The following is a 17,362-nucleotide window of genomic DNA, read 5'->3' on the forward strand; positions in this document are numbered from 1 at the left end:
GTGTCTGGGACTGTACTTTAGCCACTTGTAGATGTATCTTTAATGAACTGTACATATTTCTTTTACGATGCACTTACATCAAGGGACAGGTGAATAAAACCCCATAAAACAATTATGTTTATTGTAGAGAAGAATGTTCCACAACTTCATACAAAAACACAGAAGAAATTTCCTGCCTCCATACTTTAAAAATAGCTTATTATCTTGAATAAGCAGTTTTTTCCACCTTTTTCCTAATATATGGACACTGCAATTCATATATATGGTTTTTTAATTACCTATTTCTGATGGCTGCCAGAAAGCTCAAAGCAAAATTTGTGGTGGCCCATCTTTCTAATAGAATATTGTGACATCTCTTTGGGACTCTAAAATTACTCCTGGTTTAATCTTTTTGTCTCCTGTCCTCATTTTCTCTTCTTTCCCAGTGACTTGTATTTTATTATCTTGAAAAACAGTATGTATCTTTATATGCTACCTCAAGTCATTTTCAGAATAAAGTTTGTATGGATAAACAAATAAAGGCACCTCTAGATATTTGCTCTCCACCCTTTAGGCAGGAATTATCTATATGCTTCATTTGATTATGGGAAAGTTCTAAGGAAATTTGGATAGACACGAAAACTCCAGAATGTTTTAAGAGTTGTTTGTTATGCCCTAGTAGAATCTCCCAGGCTAATTCTTTGCCACTTGGACCCTCAGACTTTATTTAGGAAACTTCCCCTTGACTAAATAAGTCCCTTTCAGACCTAAATTATCTCTGGGGAGGTCCTGAGGGAAAGAGAATGTAGCGTAGGGTGAGGTGATAAACTGCTCGTCTAAGCTGAAGGTTTAAACTGATAGCAGCTGAAATAAGTAATCTCCCATATTTATTACACACGCAGCCTTATAATTAAGAGACTAGAAACTTCAATGTCCATGAGACAGAGAACAAGATGTGGAAAATAAAGAGTTGATGGACAGTTAACAATACATTCAGAAAGTATACAGAAGGGCCTCAGCAGACTGCTGCAGACCAGAGAGGTAGAATCACTAAGTCAGACTGTCTGGCCTTCATGTGATTTATAACTCCCCTTAGGCTATACGATTTGTTCATGGCAAATGTAAAAGCTTCAGTCTCAAAAGTTCCTGTAACACCTCTACACGACAGTTTTACAAAGTGGAGAATATAGTGCTTTTGGTAACAACCACAAAAAGAGAGCATGGACACCAATTGTTGATTGTCTACCGTTAAGATTTATTACCCCTATGCTAAACACCATGGGAAACACAAATGAGAAGAAGACACAATACTTGCTTACTGGGTTTTATTTGCTAATTAGTTTGCAATCTAATTGGGGAAATAAAAAAAGTATATAGAAATTAAACACATATAGACACGCATACACAAGGCAATATAGGACAAATGAAAAGTACTAGGGAAGCACAAACAAAAGGTAATAGACTATCAAGTGACCTGGAAATGTAACCAGAGGATATGAGTTCTGGGATGACCTTTCAAGAGTAGGAAGTATTTGTTCAAACAAGAAAACTGACAGGATACTTTGGTTGCAAGGATGGGAATGTGGTACTAGGTATAATTACTGCATAATGAGTAGATCAGTTTGGCTGGTATGAGGAATATGAGTAGAGGAGCAGGAAAAAGAAGGCTGGAGAGAAAGGCAAGGACAAATTATAGGGTCTTGAGTGTCAGACTGAGAAGTTTGAATCCTATGCCTTTTCTACAGATAGTAAGACTTTTAAAGATTTTTGAGTGGTACAGTAATAAGTAGAGTTTCAGAAAGATTTATTCAGTGATATACATAAAACATACTGGAAGATGACAGACTAGGAGCAGCAATATTATAATAATTTAGAGTGAGGTGTTAAGAATTTACTCTAAGATGGTGATGACGGAAAGGAAAATGAGATATTTGAGGTACACTGTGAATAAAGAAATGACAGACCTTCATGGTGAAATGAAATAAAATCATGGACAATTATGAGACTTAGGGAAAGGAAGAACATTACTTACTATGAGGTACAGAAACATGGAAATAAAAAAATGCTGGCTTGACTTGTAAATATCCAGCAGAGAAAAATATTAAAGAAAGGTTGAGAGAAAGTTTAGTCCCTGGTGTTTTATAACAGATAAGAAGAATGAAGCAATTCACTGAATGAAACATAGTTAATTCAGAATCTACCCTAACATTAGCTTCCAGGAAAAATATTTTGACTTAAAAGATGATCAATACTGTGTGTTACATATTTGAGGTATGTTCTGTGCTAATGAAAACCTTTTGTATCTGTATTCTGAAAGCCACGACAAAAGGTTAAGCTCTAAGATGAAGTCAGCTGAACTCAAAACTATTTTAAAAATATAAACAAATATGCATAAATTGTACTGATGCCAAAACCATAGCTGAAAAGGGAGGCTTTGTTCAGATTACAAAAGGGAAAAGACTGCCTATCAATACTGGATATTAAGTGTGGTATGAATGAACACATTACCTACAATGAAAATGAAAAATCTGAAGACGACTTAGGGCAAATTATTTGTTAGACAAATGTAAAAAGTGATCTTTCTACTAGGGTCAATGCTAAAAAACTAGAACGTTCATATTCTGGGCATGGGTCACTTTTTAAAATGGAAAGCCCAGCCTTTGAAACTTATTTATTATTATTTATAATAATTTACTTTTTATTTGGCCTAAGTACATGGCTTTGACAGAGTTAAGAGACTGTGATGAAAGTGAAGTTAGTAATGTCAGAAAGAATCCCCTGACAACCTGGATTGGCTCACATAATTCCAGTTTTTGCCTCAAAATCCTGATGACCTCGAAGGTTTCAGAAAAAAAGACCTGGATTAAATTGCTGGATCCTATTAAAGGCAGCACATTTTAGCATTACAGATCCTCCTTATGTTTCAGATTGAAAAGAAGTTGTGTATTAAAGAAAAGTGGGTAAATGGTTCAGTCTGCAAATAAAACTTTACTAAACAGTCCTTTAAACTTATTTAAATTAATCCTTTTCATATTTAACTTTTTAAAATTTATATATAAGTATTTGTGACTTGTACATAAGTATTAGATAAACTGAGTCCTTCCTACCCTTAATTCTACCAGATGATCTATTCCTAAACTGTCACTCCAAGCAGCCACTGAGCTTTGATTCAGTTAAACTACAACAAATTCTGGGGAAATAGAAAATTTATAAAATACCTTTCATCTCTTAGTCCTTTCATAACCAATGGAGAGTTTTATGCAAAGGAAATTGGTACATTTTTTAAATGGTAATGATAGATTTAAAATTGTTTAAATAATGTTTCTGTGTTTCTCTAAGATCAAATAGAACCTGTGTATAATACAAGTCTGTTCTAGAGTGCCCAGACAATATGTACAAGAATTTGTTTATCCTTTTTTTACAGATATGAAAATCAACTGAAAGAAAGGTTAAAAAAAATCTTAAACAAAGATCACAAAGAGGGAACTAGATACTCACTAGTCTGTCTCTGTCATTTTGGAGTGATGACATAGCCTTTTTTAAACTCTGTACTTCAGCTAGGCTGGTTGCAGGCGGGGCTGCAGACCTCTGCTTCCCTTCCTCTGTCTTGCGGTACTTGTCCAGTTCACTCAACAGGTGCTCTCTCTCATTTTGTAGACTGGCCATAGCCTTGGAAAAGGAATGCACTTGGTTGTAAGAATCTTCTAGCTGTGAGGACAAGTGAAGCAGTTGCTCATCTTTGGATAGAAGCTGTTGATTAATTTTCTCAAGGTGAGGCAAGCTGTGATCCTCACTAGAGTTCCCTGGAAAGGCAGCTTTAGAAACAAGAGTCTCTCTCTCTCTGCTTACAAGGCCCTGTTCCTCTCTCAGCTGTGCCAACTCCTTCAGACTGGCATCATATTTCTTTTTCAATTCATCAAGCTCCTCATTGGCATGATCTCTACTGCTTTGCAGGGAACTCATAGACCTTCCAAAAGACTGGATTTGTGCCATGAGATCTTTATTTTCTTTGGTGACCATGAGTAACTTCTGTTCCATTTCCACCAGATCTCTTGCTAGTTCTGCCACCCTCTCTTCTGCTGTTTCTGTTTCATTTCGCATTATCCCTGCATCATGATGAAGATGCTTTAACTCTTTCTTCAGTTTATCTTCAATTTCACCTACCTTCTTGGCAGCTTCCTTCTGAACACAAACTACTTCCTCTTCCAGTTCTGCAGTTCTCTTTTGGGAGGACGAAAGGTTCATACTTAACTTCTGTACCTCTTCTTCTTTTACTTTTAATTGGGCCTGAAATATTCCTAAAGTGCCTTCTTCTTGCAAGGCTGTCAATTGTTGCTTTAGTTGGGATATAGATCCTTTCAAGCTCTCAATCTCTTTAGATAAACCTTGTTTCTCTTCCTCTAGGACAATGGAAGACCTCTGCAGATCCTCCTTTGCTTCCTCAAACTCCTTCAGCTTTTCTTCTAATTTAGCACATTCACTTTTCAGCTCCCTATTCTGCTGAAATTGGGCTTCAAGGAGTTCTTTTTGCTGACAGTCCTTTCTTGATATCACTTGGTTCAGGTCTTCCCTATACTGGATCAGTTCTGCATCTAGCTTGGCATTCTCGGAATTGAGATCATCCATATGACTTCTCAAGCATCGCATTTCTTCTTTAAGCTTATTATTCTCAGCAGCAGCATCTTGGATGAGTTGGTCTTTTTCTAAGATTACGGAGAGATGTCGCTCTTCCAGCTGTTGGTAGTCACCTAGTACGCGGTCTCGGTCATCCTGGAGAGAAGACATGGATTTAACGAAGGAATTCAACTGAGCCTTCTGCTGCATGTTTTCCTTTTCGATGGCTTTCAGCGTTTCCACAAGCTGATTGGTTTTGTCAACAGCTTTTTTGTTCTCCTCTTCTAAGACAATATTTTCCTCTTCCTCCTGGGACAGCAGGTTTTCCAGTTCTTTAATTTCTTTATCATGTTGCTGATGCAGTTCAGTCACAGCTACTTGGATTGCCTGTTCCTTGGCAGAAAGAAGGCTTATAATCTTCTGCTCTTTCAAGTTTATTTCTTTATGCAGCTTACTCGTCAGTTGTCTGGAGGCCTGAAGGTCAGTCTCTAGCTGTTCATAACTGAACTTACAATTTTGGATTTCAGCCTCTTGCTGCTTTATGATCCCTTCCAAATTTTCTTTATTTTCCTTACATCTATCTAAAGAGTTATTTAAATCAGTTGACTGGTGTCTGAGAATCTGAAGTTCTGACTCCAACTTAGCTAATTCACTCTGAGAATTCTGGTATAGATGTTGAGTCTCTTCTAGCTGGGACAAAAGTTCTTTGTTTTCTCCTTGTAAAGTATCATAGACCTTCTGTTGAAGCTGGACCTCTGTCTGGGCCTTGGACTCCCAAATCTGCTTGTCATGTTCAAGCCTATAAAAAAAAGAGAGGTCATTAATTACAGATTTCAAGGAAAAACTACTTGATGCGTAAGGAACACATATGGCAACATGTACTCAGAACTAAAAATGAATATTCATAACTGAAGGTATTCATCCCTTTAATTAAGAGATATTAGTTCTACTGAATGCTCTGTATTAAAGGCATTTTGCACCTAAGGATTCATGGATTTAAATCATTAACTCCAAAGTATGTTGCTTATTTTAGTGACATTACTTTGTACACTACAGAGAAGTAGTAATTTCTCCTATTTTGTTTTACTTTGCTCCAGACAAGCTAATGTCTGGCCGCTTAAAGGAATAATATTGGTATGAAAACAATGAAGAAACCTATCTCGGAAGGATCGTATTAAAAGTGGAGGAGTACAAAGTTTAGAGTTAGTTCTTTAGCTTGAAAAATGATGTAAAATTGGAGTTTGAGAAAAATAACTCTAACAGGTATATGCAGTATGATGTGCAGTAGAATATGGGGAAGAGTAGATCATTTAGGAGGCTAAGGCAATGATTTGGGAGTACTGCAGCAAAATATCCAGACAAGGGTAGTAGGAATGGAAATGAAAAGGGAGAAATCTAAGATATCTCTTAATAGAAATATGGAAAGAGAAGCAGATGTGAATTTTCATGTTAATACAGTTGTTGCTGAAAGTCATCTTCAAAAATAAAGAGGGAAAGTCAGAAATAAAAGAATTTTTCTCCTAAGGGAACTTAAGCCAAAACTAGTCCCATAATTTTAAAAGGAATAGAGACAATTTAAATAGACTCTTTCTTTGCCTTCAGTTACCTTTGGAAGAGCAAAAAAAGTAATCATTCATTTACCTGGAAATGTTGATCTTCAATTCCTCCATATGGATGGACATCTGCCTAAGTTGATCCTTTAGAACACTGCAATTCTCCTCTTTGAGTCTAACTTCTTCTTCTTTGGTTTGAATAGCATCACTGAACTTTCTCTCCCATTTCTTGGCTTCATCTATCACCCTGTCTCGATCATCCTGGAGGGAAGACATGCTCTTAGTGAAAGCTGCAAGCTGGGCCACAGTAGTATCTAAGTTTTCCTGAAGTTGCTTGACTTCTTTGTCTTTCTTGTTCAGAGTAACCTGAATCTCTCCAAATGTCTCTTCCAAGTGGACCTTTTCTCTACTCAAAGCATCCAGTTTCTCTTGCATATTCTTCCTCTCTTTCAGGTGTTTCTCTTCTACCTGCTCCAATCTTCGCTCAAGATCTTCATCCTTTTGCTTCATTTGGCTTTTAACTGATTCTTTACTTGACTGAAGTTCTTTTTTCAGCTTGAGATTGTCTGTTAGGACCCTTGCTGCTTCACTCTGAGTGTCATCTAGCAGTACTTTGAAGCTAGCTAATTCTGTTTCTGCCTTCTTTCGGTGTTCATTGGCTCGAGCCAGGTTTTCTTTGGATATTTCCAAATCTTTTTGAGACTCAGTTTGAACAAATTCTAGGGCCTTAACAGTTCTCTCCAGAGCACTGATTTTTTCTTGGTACCTGATGCAGTCCTTCTGAAGCTGCTTGACTTCTTGTTGTTTTTCTTTTAGCAGCTCCTGAAGTTCCTTAGCGTGGCTTTTATTGACAGGTCCCTTCTGAGCACCTTGAATTTTCTCCAAATATTCTTTTCGTATTTCTGATTCCACCTTGGTTTTCTCCTTAACGAGCTGCTGCTTTTCTTCTTCCAATTCACTCACACACTTTTTAAGGTTCTGCATTTCAGATTCGAGTAACTCATTTTTTATTTGGGCATCTGTAACATCCTGATAATAATTCCCAATGCTTCCATTGAGTTCTGCTAACTGATTCATAAGCCTTTCTTCCAGATCATCTTTCTCTTCCTCTGCTGTTTCCTTTAGCTTAGTAACTCTGGCAAGTTCTTCTTGGATTTGCTGATTTAACAGGTTTATTTTGGTTACTTCTTCCTGAAGCATTTTTAGTTCACCATCCTTTACTGATATTTGACTCAATAATGCATTTCTCTCATTTTCTAAAGTCTGACCAAATTCCTTTTCTTTCTGCTTCTCCTCCTCTAATTCATCAATTTTTTCTTTGAGCTGATCAATCTGCTGTAGGTAGTTATTAATTTCAGCACATGAGCTGACATTCTCACTTATATCAGGCTTGGCACTGTTCTCTGATAGAATGGATTCTGAATATTCAGGCCTTGTGCCCATACTCAGAGAGTCTTGCTCCTTAGCCTCACCTGGGACAGCCTGTGTTGTCTCTTCAGTCATACCCATTTGGCTGTCATGTTTCTCAGAGGTTTCTAGGCTAACTTGTTTGGAAACATTACCTTCTATCTGATGCTTTAAATCTTGAACGTCTTTACTGAGAGAGTCCTTCTCAGTTATTAAAGCCTCAAACTCTTTAGAAAGGATTCCATACTCTGATTTGACCCTTTCTAGTTCCTCCTTCATGGTGGAATTGGAAGAAAGAAGGGCTTCCATACCATCTTTAGATGTTCCTCCTGCAGGGTGTACCTCTGCTCTAAGCCGATCATTCTCTTCTTCCAACTCCAGGATTTTCTGCTGTTTAGATTTAGCAAACTTTCTCATCTTTTCTTTCATTTCCTCCATTTCCCGTTCAGCTTCCTGCAACTGCTTTTCTGCCTCTTTCTTGTTTGCTTCTGTGCTTCTTAACTTGCCATATAGTTCTTGCTTCTCTTGCCTCACAGTTTCCAACACATGCTGAATCCTTTCTGCCTCATTACTAACATTCTCATAGGACTGCAGAAGAATTTCGTACTCTTTTTGTAACTCTTTGTGTTTCTCTTGCCACTCGGTACTTTCTGCAATCTTAGAGCATTTCAAAGAATCAATTTCCTTCTTTAAGTTTTCCTTGTCTTCAGTAAGACCCTCCAGAGCTAATTTCAGACTTTCACAAGAGCCATTGAGGCTTTGATTTTCCATTAAAGATTTGTCCATTTCTGTAATGAGTTTGTCTCTTTCTTCCTGAAGAAGAGCTAACTTTCCTAAGAATAGTTCTTTTTCTTTATTTTGAGCAGAAAGTTGTCTTTCCCCATTTGCCAGAGACTTAGTGAGATGGTCAATGGTATCTCTGGCCAAAGACAACTCCTCTTGGAGACCTTTGTTTTCTTTCAGGGCTTCTTTTCGGGAAATAAGGGCAGCTTGCAGTTTCCTCTGTATTTGTTGCTTTGCTTTGCTTTCTTCTCCAATCTCTTCTGGTTTTTGTTTCATTTCACAAAGTTCCACTTGCAACTGCTTTATCTTCTCGTCATATTCTTTGGCTTGCATTTCCAGCTGTGTATGAAGAGCCTTAATTAAATCCTCTTGTTCTATTATCTCTGTCTGTACTTTAGTAAAGGCCTCTTCTTTCTCACTAAGCTGTCCAGAAAGGTGTCTAGCTTTTTCTTCCTTTTGGCTGAGGAGTCTCTGCAGTTTATCTAGCTCAGGCTGTAATTCCCTTAAATGTCCTAATTCAGCGATTTCTAGCTGGCTGCTTTCCAATTTCTGCCTCAGGCTTTCTGCATGAGCTTCAGCTTCATGGGACGCTATCTTCAGACTTTGGATTTCTAAACCCTGTTTATTTATCTGCTCTTGTAACTGCAATACCTCTTCTGATTTTTTAGTAAGTTCACTTGTTGTAGAACTGACCTTCAATTCTAACTCCTCTTTCTCAGCCTCTATTTCTTTCAGCTGGGTCTTCATCTGGACCACAGAAGTATCACCCTGCAGAGCACTTGCATCTCCAGGATGAGAAGGCCAGTCTGGGCACAAGACAGACTCTGGAACAGGTTGAGCAGGTTTCTGCTCTGTGGCTTTGAATAAAGGTTCTTCTAAACCTTGAGTGGGAAAGCCTGGTTCCTTCTGGTCAATGCCTGGGAGTTTTCTGTCTTGAGACTCCCTTATTTGAACCTGGAGTTGTCTTAGCTGTTCTCCAATGTTCTCATTTTCTTTGCTTTGCTCATCAAACTGTTCTTGCAGGCGATTACAGTCATCTTTCTGTCTCTTTAACTCCTCCCTAAGAGATCTTTCTTTTTCCTGTGTCTTTTGTAGAATCATCTTGCGAGAGGTTAACACTTCCTGTAGCTTCTTTTGAAGTTGCACCTTTTCTTTTTCGAGGTCCAATATCTTTTCTTCCAGCTCTGGTTTCCAGTGTTCTCCACCACCTGCACCAGGTAGACTGATCGCCACTGCTTCTTTTACAGGTGCTACTGAGTCTCCATCACCCGCATCCTTATTGCTTGTGCTTAACTTTTGGATAAGGGCTTGGTTTTCCATGATTTCTGCTTGCAGCAAATCTATTTGGTTTATCTTCTCTTGCAAGTTCTGCTTCATCTGTTTAACTACAGCCTGTAACTGTTCTTCAGCTGCAACTTTTTCTTCCAAATCCTTCCTTACATGATCTAGTTCTACTTCTTTCTCAGATATTGTCTGTCTTAAAGACATTTCTATTTCTTGGCACTTAGGAGTCATACATTTTTCTGGGTCTTCTTTACTTTCCTTGTCTTCCTCCATTTCCTTGTTCTCACTCTCGCTGAGCAGGGTCTCTTGCCTAGACTCATCTTTTACTTTGGCCAATTCCTCTTCTAATCTCCTGACTTTCTGTAGAAGTTCCTTTCTGTTAATAAGAGCCGCCTGGAGCTTTCTCTTTCTCTGTTCACTTTCTTTCTTTACAAGGTCTAACTCACGCTGCAGTTCTTTACTTACTGGCCCTGCTGGGCTTAAGTCGTCAAAATGCTGTTTTAGGCCAGAAACAATTTCCTTAGCTTCTTCCACCTGCTCTTTTTTTGCCTCTTCAGCTCTGGATAATAAATTTAGCTGTTCTTTAAGAGTCTTAATTTCAATCCCAAGAGAAAACTTTTCCTCATTAAGCTGAACCATTTTCTCAGTCATACTAAAGCTGATTTCTGTCACTTGTTGATCCTTCTCCTCGATGGTTTGCTGGAGGGTTTCCACATCTCTCTTTTTCTCCAGTAAGAGTTGATCCTTCTTTGCTATTTCAAGCTCCTTCTGTGAGAGCGCCTGGGAAAGTTCTTCCATCTTATTCGACAGATCCCTCACACGTTCTGCCCACTCAAGCCCTTCACTTTCCTTCTTCTGCAGCTGGCTCTGCAGGCTTTTCATCAGAGTATTCTGCTCTGAAAACTGGAGCTGCACATCATCCAGTTCCTTCTGTAAAACTTCAATTTTCACATCCTTAGATTTGGCTTCTATGCTGAGACTGTGGATCTGTTCAGTAAGCAAGTTGTGATGAGTTGTTTGAGTTTCATAGTCAAGGCTTCTTTGCCTTTCTGTTTCTGCAAGGTTCACTTCCAGTTGCTGTACCTGAGCCCTCAGTTCTGTTACCACACTCAGCTCCTTCACCTGAGAAAGAAGCTGGTCTCTTTCTTCGGACAAAGCAGTGAATGCACTGGTGGTGTTTTCAGCATTTTTCTTAAACTCCTCAATCGCCTGGGTTAGGTTGCTTATTTCCTTAGCTTTCTCATCTAAATTTTTCTCATAGACTTCTTCTGCTTTATGAAAGCTTACCTCAAGCTCCAAAATTTGCCTTTTGAGCCTTTCTAATTCATCTTGGTGACACTGACAAATATCTGGTACAGCTGAAGGGGGTTTATCAACATCATCCTGCTCTGATTTCAATTCCATTCCAGTGTCACTTCTTAAAGATATTTCCTCAGATTCTCTGTTTTGATGTTTAGTGCTCATCTGCTCTTCTTTTTCAATTGTTGGAAGACTGCTCTCTTCATCTAGTATTTCAGGAAGTTGTTGCCTTGTATCTTCAAGCAATGTTTCCATTCCAACTGTAGATAGTCCTTCATTCTCTATCTGTTCCAGTTGATTCTGGTCAAGGGGCTTAGGGTCCCCCTCTGCCCTTTTGCCCTGAAGCTGCAGCTTAAGAAATGCAATCTCCTCTTGAGCTTCTTTCATTTCCAACAATAAAACTGATAGTTCTTTATGCTTCTGAGAAAATGTGCTCTCTAGGACATCTTGTCCACTTTCCTCAGCAAAAGAAGAGCTGCTCTTGTTGAGTCCAGTAATATCAACCATGCTGACCTGTTTTTTGAAAAAAGGAAGAAAAGGCCTCCATCAACTGTTTTACAAGAAAGAGTCTAACAAAAAACTGGCATTTCATTCACTTTTCAAAATGTGAAACTTTCAGTTCAAACCTCCTATTGTAAAACTGCTAACTACTTTTAAAATCAATATTTATTTCCCAAATTGGACCTCTGAGGTTACCCTGTCAATCCTGCATTGAGGTCAAGCCATATTCATACCTAAGGAAACCTGGAACTCCTTTTCCAAATATGTCTTACTTGGGAAACTCTTAAAGTTCTTTGGATTCAAAGTCCTCGTTGTCTCTAAGAACTGCTTAAAAATAAAGAAGGAAGCAGAAAATGAATTAAATTTTTGTCTCATCCCATGCCAAGGAGAAAGTTATGAGACTCCTTTTCCCAAACTATCCATTGAAATGGGCAATTTTAGATAAAGGAGCCATGAACAGACAAATAGATCAACGAACAAATAGAGAAACTACCACACTCAAAACAATCAAAAAGGAGTTCTGCTGGAGCTGCAGTATGAAATTACAGACTTGTTTGGCAAAATATAAACCAAATTACTGTTTCAAAGATTATTGTATTAGACTGTTCAATCCACATAAGTTACTTCCATAATAGTTTTCTTGGGAACAAAATCAGTGAATCTCATGGTAAATTTAATTAGCACTTTATTAAATGAGTCTGAGGACAGTGTACACAATAAAATTATGTTTGCCAGTAGCACCTTTTTTTTTCCCAGAAAAAAATTCCAAATTGAGAGCAGAACAAAACAAAACAAAATCCCTGTCATATGTAGTGGCTTTGCAGCCTGACTGCCTGAGTTCACATCTTCGTTCTGCCATGTATTAGCAGAAGCTGGCACATAATAAATAATCAATGAATATTAGCTATTGTCTTGGTAGCATTCTCAGCGGCTAAGAAAAAAAAAATTCTTTATTTTAGATTTATTATTTTTAAGAAGTTACCGTTTTTCATAAGTATTATCTTTAATCAGTTAAAATTCTTTACTCTGCATTAGTCATACTCAAATTTCTAAAGACTTCTCCTAATACTAGTCTTCTCCTTGTGGCTGAGCTTATACTTTCTATGAACCTTTTCAATTCATTCCCTTTTATCCCAAGGAATTATTTTAGTCACCCTCTCTTCTGCAATTTCTGCATGTTTTCCTCTTCCATTGTTTCCTGTTTATTTGTTCTGCCATCTATTTGTTTTTCTTTTTCTTAATAGATACCATCTTTCTTACCCATTCTTTTTTGAGCTAAGGTATCTTGTTTTCACTAGATACTACTACTAAGCATCTTAAAACATTAAGCACCCCCTTGGCCAAACAAGATTCATTTTAACTCTGTCAGTATCCATATAATGCTGTCATTTTCAAAATTCAGTTCCCTTTTGACAACTTTGTGAACAGGGCATGAGTGGCTCTATGAAAAAGTATTGAATGACTGACGGTTAAATTTTTTTGTCATCCTGGGTAGGCCATAGTACCCAGATACTTGGTTGAACATTATTCTAGATGTTCCTGTGAAGTATTTTTTTACGTGAGATCAACACTTAAATTGGTAGACTTTGGGTAAAGCAGATTACCCTCCATTGTGCAGATGGGCCTCATCCAGTTGAAGGCCTTAATTGGAAAAAAAAAAAAAGATTGCCCACCTCCGAAAAAGAGAGAATTCTGCCAGCACACTGTCTTCAGACTTGAACTGCAACTCTCCTTAGGGTCTCCAGACTGCTGGACTACCCTGTAGATTCTGGGTTTGCTAGCCTATACAACTGCATGAGCCAATTCCTTTCACTATATATACATTTCCTATTAGTTCTATTTCTCTGAAGAATTCTAATACAATATGCAAGCAGATGCTTCTATTAAGAAGGTATATTATTCCTCAAGGCCATTTATGACTCTATCACTGACCTCTTGACTGGAAGGACATAGCTAATTAAAACATAATATAGCTAACAATAATCTTAAATCAAAAGACTATTATATAATCATATATTCCTTAGAGTAATTTTCAGGTTATAAAAAGCATCATTCTCCAAAGAATACCCTTTTAAATATAATCCTAAGTGAAACTGTGCCAGTTGGTGTGTGTGGCAGCAGGAGGTGGCTAGAGATTTTATGAAATCTCTTTGCTGATCAACTTCTCTGAGATGGGCAAAGAAGCTGAGATAAATGACAACCCAGTAAGATAAAAGGATTGCCAAGTCCCAAATAAGTGGCTACTGTACTTGTACTGGTTTAGGCCAAATAAAAAAGTTCAAATATTCAAAAACAAATGAGAGAAAATGGGAAATAATAACTGTTATGACTTTATTAAATAGATCTCACTTTCTAGGTAATATAATTCTCTGTCAAAATTAGAAAACTGCAGAAATGTTTGGATTTGAAGCTGACTCCTCTTGATCTAGTTCACATTCTGGTTATTTTAAAAATGCACCACTTACCTCACTGACTTGTGTATCTGCCTCTCCATTTCTATTCTGAGCCTCCAGGACGGTAATCTGAGAAGATAGTTTTTCTGAAAGTCACAAAATAAATATCCTTAGAAGATATAAGTGGACTGTTTGAAAAACCAGAGGCATGTTTATGTGTCAGACTATTTGAGATGCATGAGATAATCAAGAGGAAAGAAACAGACAAAACAGTATGGGAGAGACAAAAGTCTTACTTTCTTAAAAACAAGTGCAAGAGAAGATGAGACATAAAATAGAATGCCACTAGGTAATAGTAACTAACTTGAGTGGAGTATAATAAAGAGTGGAGGGATTTAAAGGAGAAGGATGCCAGACCATGGACAGAAACAGTTATTTCTCAGTATAATTTGGGACTTCTAGGGCAATAAATTTACCTTAATTTATCTATAACCCTACTGTGTTCATAATGTACACCTTGTATATTATAACATTTATAATGTCTTCAACGTTCTTTCACATACATTGATAGAAATATTGAATTTTAGCACTAGAAGGTAGCTCTCCACACTCCATGATGACCACATGAAGAAACAACATGAGTTACAGCTAGCTCATGGAGAGCTGGGATAAGAATCCTGTCATCTGAGTTCTACCTCATGTTCAATTATAATGTGTGTATCTAAAGAGGGCTAATGCAAGCAGCACCTTGGAGGATAGAAACACTGAGTATTAATATGCCTCCAAGGAGTTTTATACTCCTTCTGAGAAGCTAAGACAGATACATTTTTAAAAAAACAAAACATATTTTTTACACTACATCCAAATGTCTTAACATGACCTACATGGGCCATCATGATTTGGCCCCACTTATTCTCCACTATTCTTTTCTTCCTCTGCCCCTTTTTTGTTCATTCTACTCCCCAAACACTGGCCATCTATCTGCCCACAAATATGTCAAATTTACTCGTACCTTGGGTATTGGCACTGCTTTTTTCCCCTCTGCTTAGAATGCTCTTTGTTCAGATGCACTGCATGGCTATCCCCTTTTCATCATTCGGATTTCAAGTTCTTGGAGAGACCTACTCTGACCGCTCTAATGCTTTTTTCCTCTTTCCCAGGCCCACCTGCAATAACCTGTTTTATTTTTCTCCTAATACTTACAACTCTTTTTATTTATATACATGTTTATGGTCTGTCTGTCCCTCTAATCTGTTCAGAGCAGTATCCTCAACAACTAGATAAGCAGCTGGCACATAGGAAGGGCATCATAGAAATTTGCAGTATGAATCAATAAACATTTACGAAATGAACTCAAGACAGTATAGAATGTGTTTAGGCACTTCATGTGTGCATCACATGTAAGTTCTCAAAGATATGCTTTGAGAATATTGAATAATGAGCTGTATTTGTGGTGTTCATTATGTATTAGCAATGGTGTGAATAGTCTAATAAAGGTATAAAAAAAATCCCCTGTTTAGAGCTAAATGAGTTTAAAATGGTTAAGGTGAGAATACTGGCTTTATGAAGTGTAAGAAATGGTACACATGTTACTTGGTATTCATTCTCACTCTTAGAAGATAAAGCATAGTAGTCAATTAATCCAGGAGAGCATTATTAACTACATGCCACTAAAACCGTAAGGTCCTTGGGAAGCAGGTGGTAAATGGAAGGAGATATGTCTCATTCTTACTAACTATTCACACAGAGTCTAACAGAATAAAATGCTAAATTAAGTTCAATCTAACAGAACTTGTTTTGGTGGCCACTATTTACCAGGCATTATATATACTAGTTCTTGGTAAAGGATAAAGCAAAGATGAAAACGAAATAGCCATGCTCCTTGAAGAACTATGATTTACTTTTGAAGAGCATATAGTATAAACATATAAACAGATGATTTTAATACAAAGGAATACAAGGATGTTACAGAAACACAAAAAAGCATTTAACCTAACTTTGCGGAACAGGGTCAATTTACTGAAAAAGATAAGGCCTTAGCTGAGGCCTGAAAGATGAGTAAATATTAGCCAGGCTAAAGTAAAGGGATAGGATTCTAAGCAGTGTACAGCATTAATAAAACCTAAAATGGTTTCTACCTTTGAACCTTTATTTATACTGGTCACAAATTTACTACCAAACATGACCTTTCTCTTTTCATGTTGACTATTTAAAATTTCAGCATCTTACTAAGGTCCTATTCAAGTCATACTTCTGAGATGATTCCTGGACCACTCCAAAATGAATATAACACAGATATCCTGCAACATTTATAGCCCACATTGCAAAATGGTATACTTACGTAAACACTTATGTGTATTTATCAGATCTTCAATAACTACGAGCTCTGTTATCTAAGATCTTTATTAACAGAATCAGATAATCTAATACATAGATAATCTAATCTAATAATCAGATAATCTATACATGTATAAATTATACATGTATAGTGATAAAAATAGAGGCACTTGTGGGTTAAGAAGACAGACTATTATGTTTTTCATTAAGACTTACCATTCTCAGCTTTCAGCTCCTCTAGCTGTATAGAACTAAGGAGCAAGGCTCCCTTTTCATTCTCTAGTTCTACCACTCTCTTCTGCAAAAAGGCAATATTCTCCTCAGTGACAGCCTAAATTGTAGAAAGACAACAAATTAATAATTCTCCAAGGAAAAACTGTCACACTAATACCCAGATAACCTCTGGCACTTTCATCTTCTTAAAGTTCTTCACCATGAAAATACTTGAAAAATAGCTTCTGCTTATATGCTTAGGTAATCTTTGAAGTAATGCTTTGTAGCTGAAGATAGAATATCTTTCACACAAATTTCCAGTTCATTGGCTTTTGAATTTAAGATTAGAGACTGAATTACAAGACAGAAGTCTCAAGGGTATTGAATAAGAAAATAAGCATTTTCAGAGCCACAAATAACATTATAGAATTAGATTAATGCCCCTTGATAAAAGGGTCACTCTTGATGGAGACTGAACATGATGAAAGACTCTCAAAGAAGAACAAAGATAATAGTAATATGTACCCCTTAAAAAAAGTAGAACTGTAATTTTCTTATCGTTCCTTCCTTTCTTTTTTTTTTTCTTTTTTGCTTTTCCAAAGAATAATAAAAATTCTCTTGTGCTTCATTTATGCATCCATATTGTTTGGTTTTCTTAATAACAGGCAAATATCTAATTATGCTACATGTCTAGTTTTATGTTGTTACATGTATTTTTCTTTTCCAAGTAGGTTATTCTATACAATTTTCATAAAACAGTAGAATTTCTGAACCTTGAGAATGCTTACAGCTCATTTAGCCCCAAACAATCATTTAATGTTTAAAGAAATGGCAAGGGGTAAGTTTAAGGATTTTACAGTATTTATTCTGAGGAAACTTCAAAGTTTGCATTATACAGGGCAAGTAAAACACCAATAGAAAACCTGCAGAATGAGAAGCAGACTTTGGAAAAAAACACAGCTGTCAGAATGTGAGAGGGGAGATAAGAGAGGAGAAAAA

The 17,362-nt window shown here is 37.0% G+C and overlaps 1 protein-coding gene across 11 annotated transcripts in view; it reads right to left on the reverse strand.

The window, feature by feature from the left end:
* Window positions 1-17,362, reverse strand: part of GOLGB1 (golgin B1) — a 104,466-nt gene that overhangs the window by 29,558 nt on the left and 57,546 nt on the right. For all 11 annotated transcript variants that reach the window (XR_005024428.2, XM_036883364.2, XM_036883363.2 and 8 more), the window contains 4 exons: window positions 16,367-16,481; window positions 13,886-13,959; window positions 6,235-11,432; window positions 3,478-5,392 (listed from right to left, as the gene is read on the reverse strand). Coding sequence is in view for 10 of the 11 variants with exons in the window: in XM_036883364.2 (XP_036739259.2) it covers window positions 3,478-5,392; window positions 6,235-11,432; window positions 13,886-13,959; window positions 16,367-16,481 (7,302 nt within the window). In the remaining variant the exon portion in view is untranslated. The remainder of the gene's footprint in view (window positions 1-3,477; window positions 5,393-6,234; window positions 11,433-13,885; window positions 13,960-16,366; window positions 16,482-17,362) is intronic.

This window comes from Manis pentadactyla, chromosome 1 (assembly GCF_030020395.1).
Source record: "Manis pentadactyla isolate mManPen7 chromosome 1, mManPen7.hap1, whole genome shotgun sequence".
NCBI classification, from domain to species: domain Eukaryota; kingdom Metazoa; phylum Chordata; class Mammalia; order Pholidota; family Manidae; genus Manis; species Manis pentadactyla.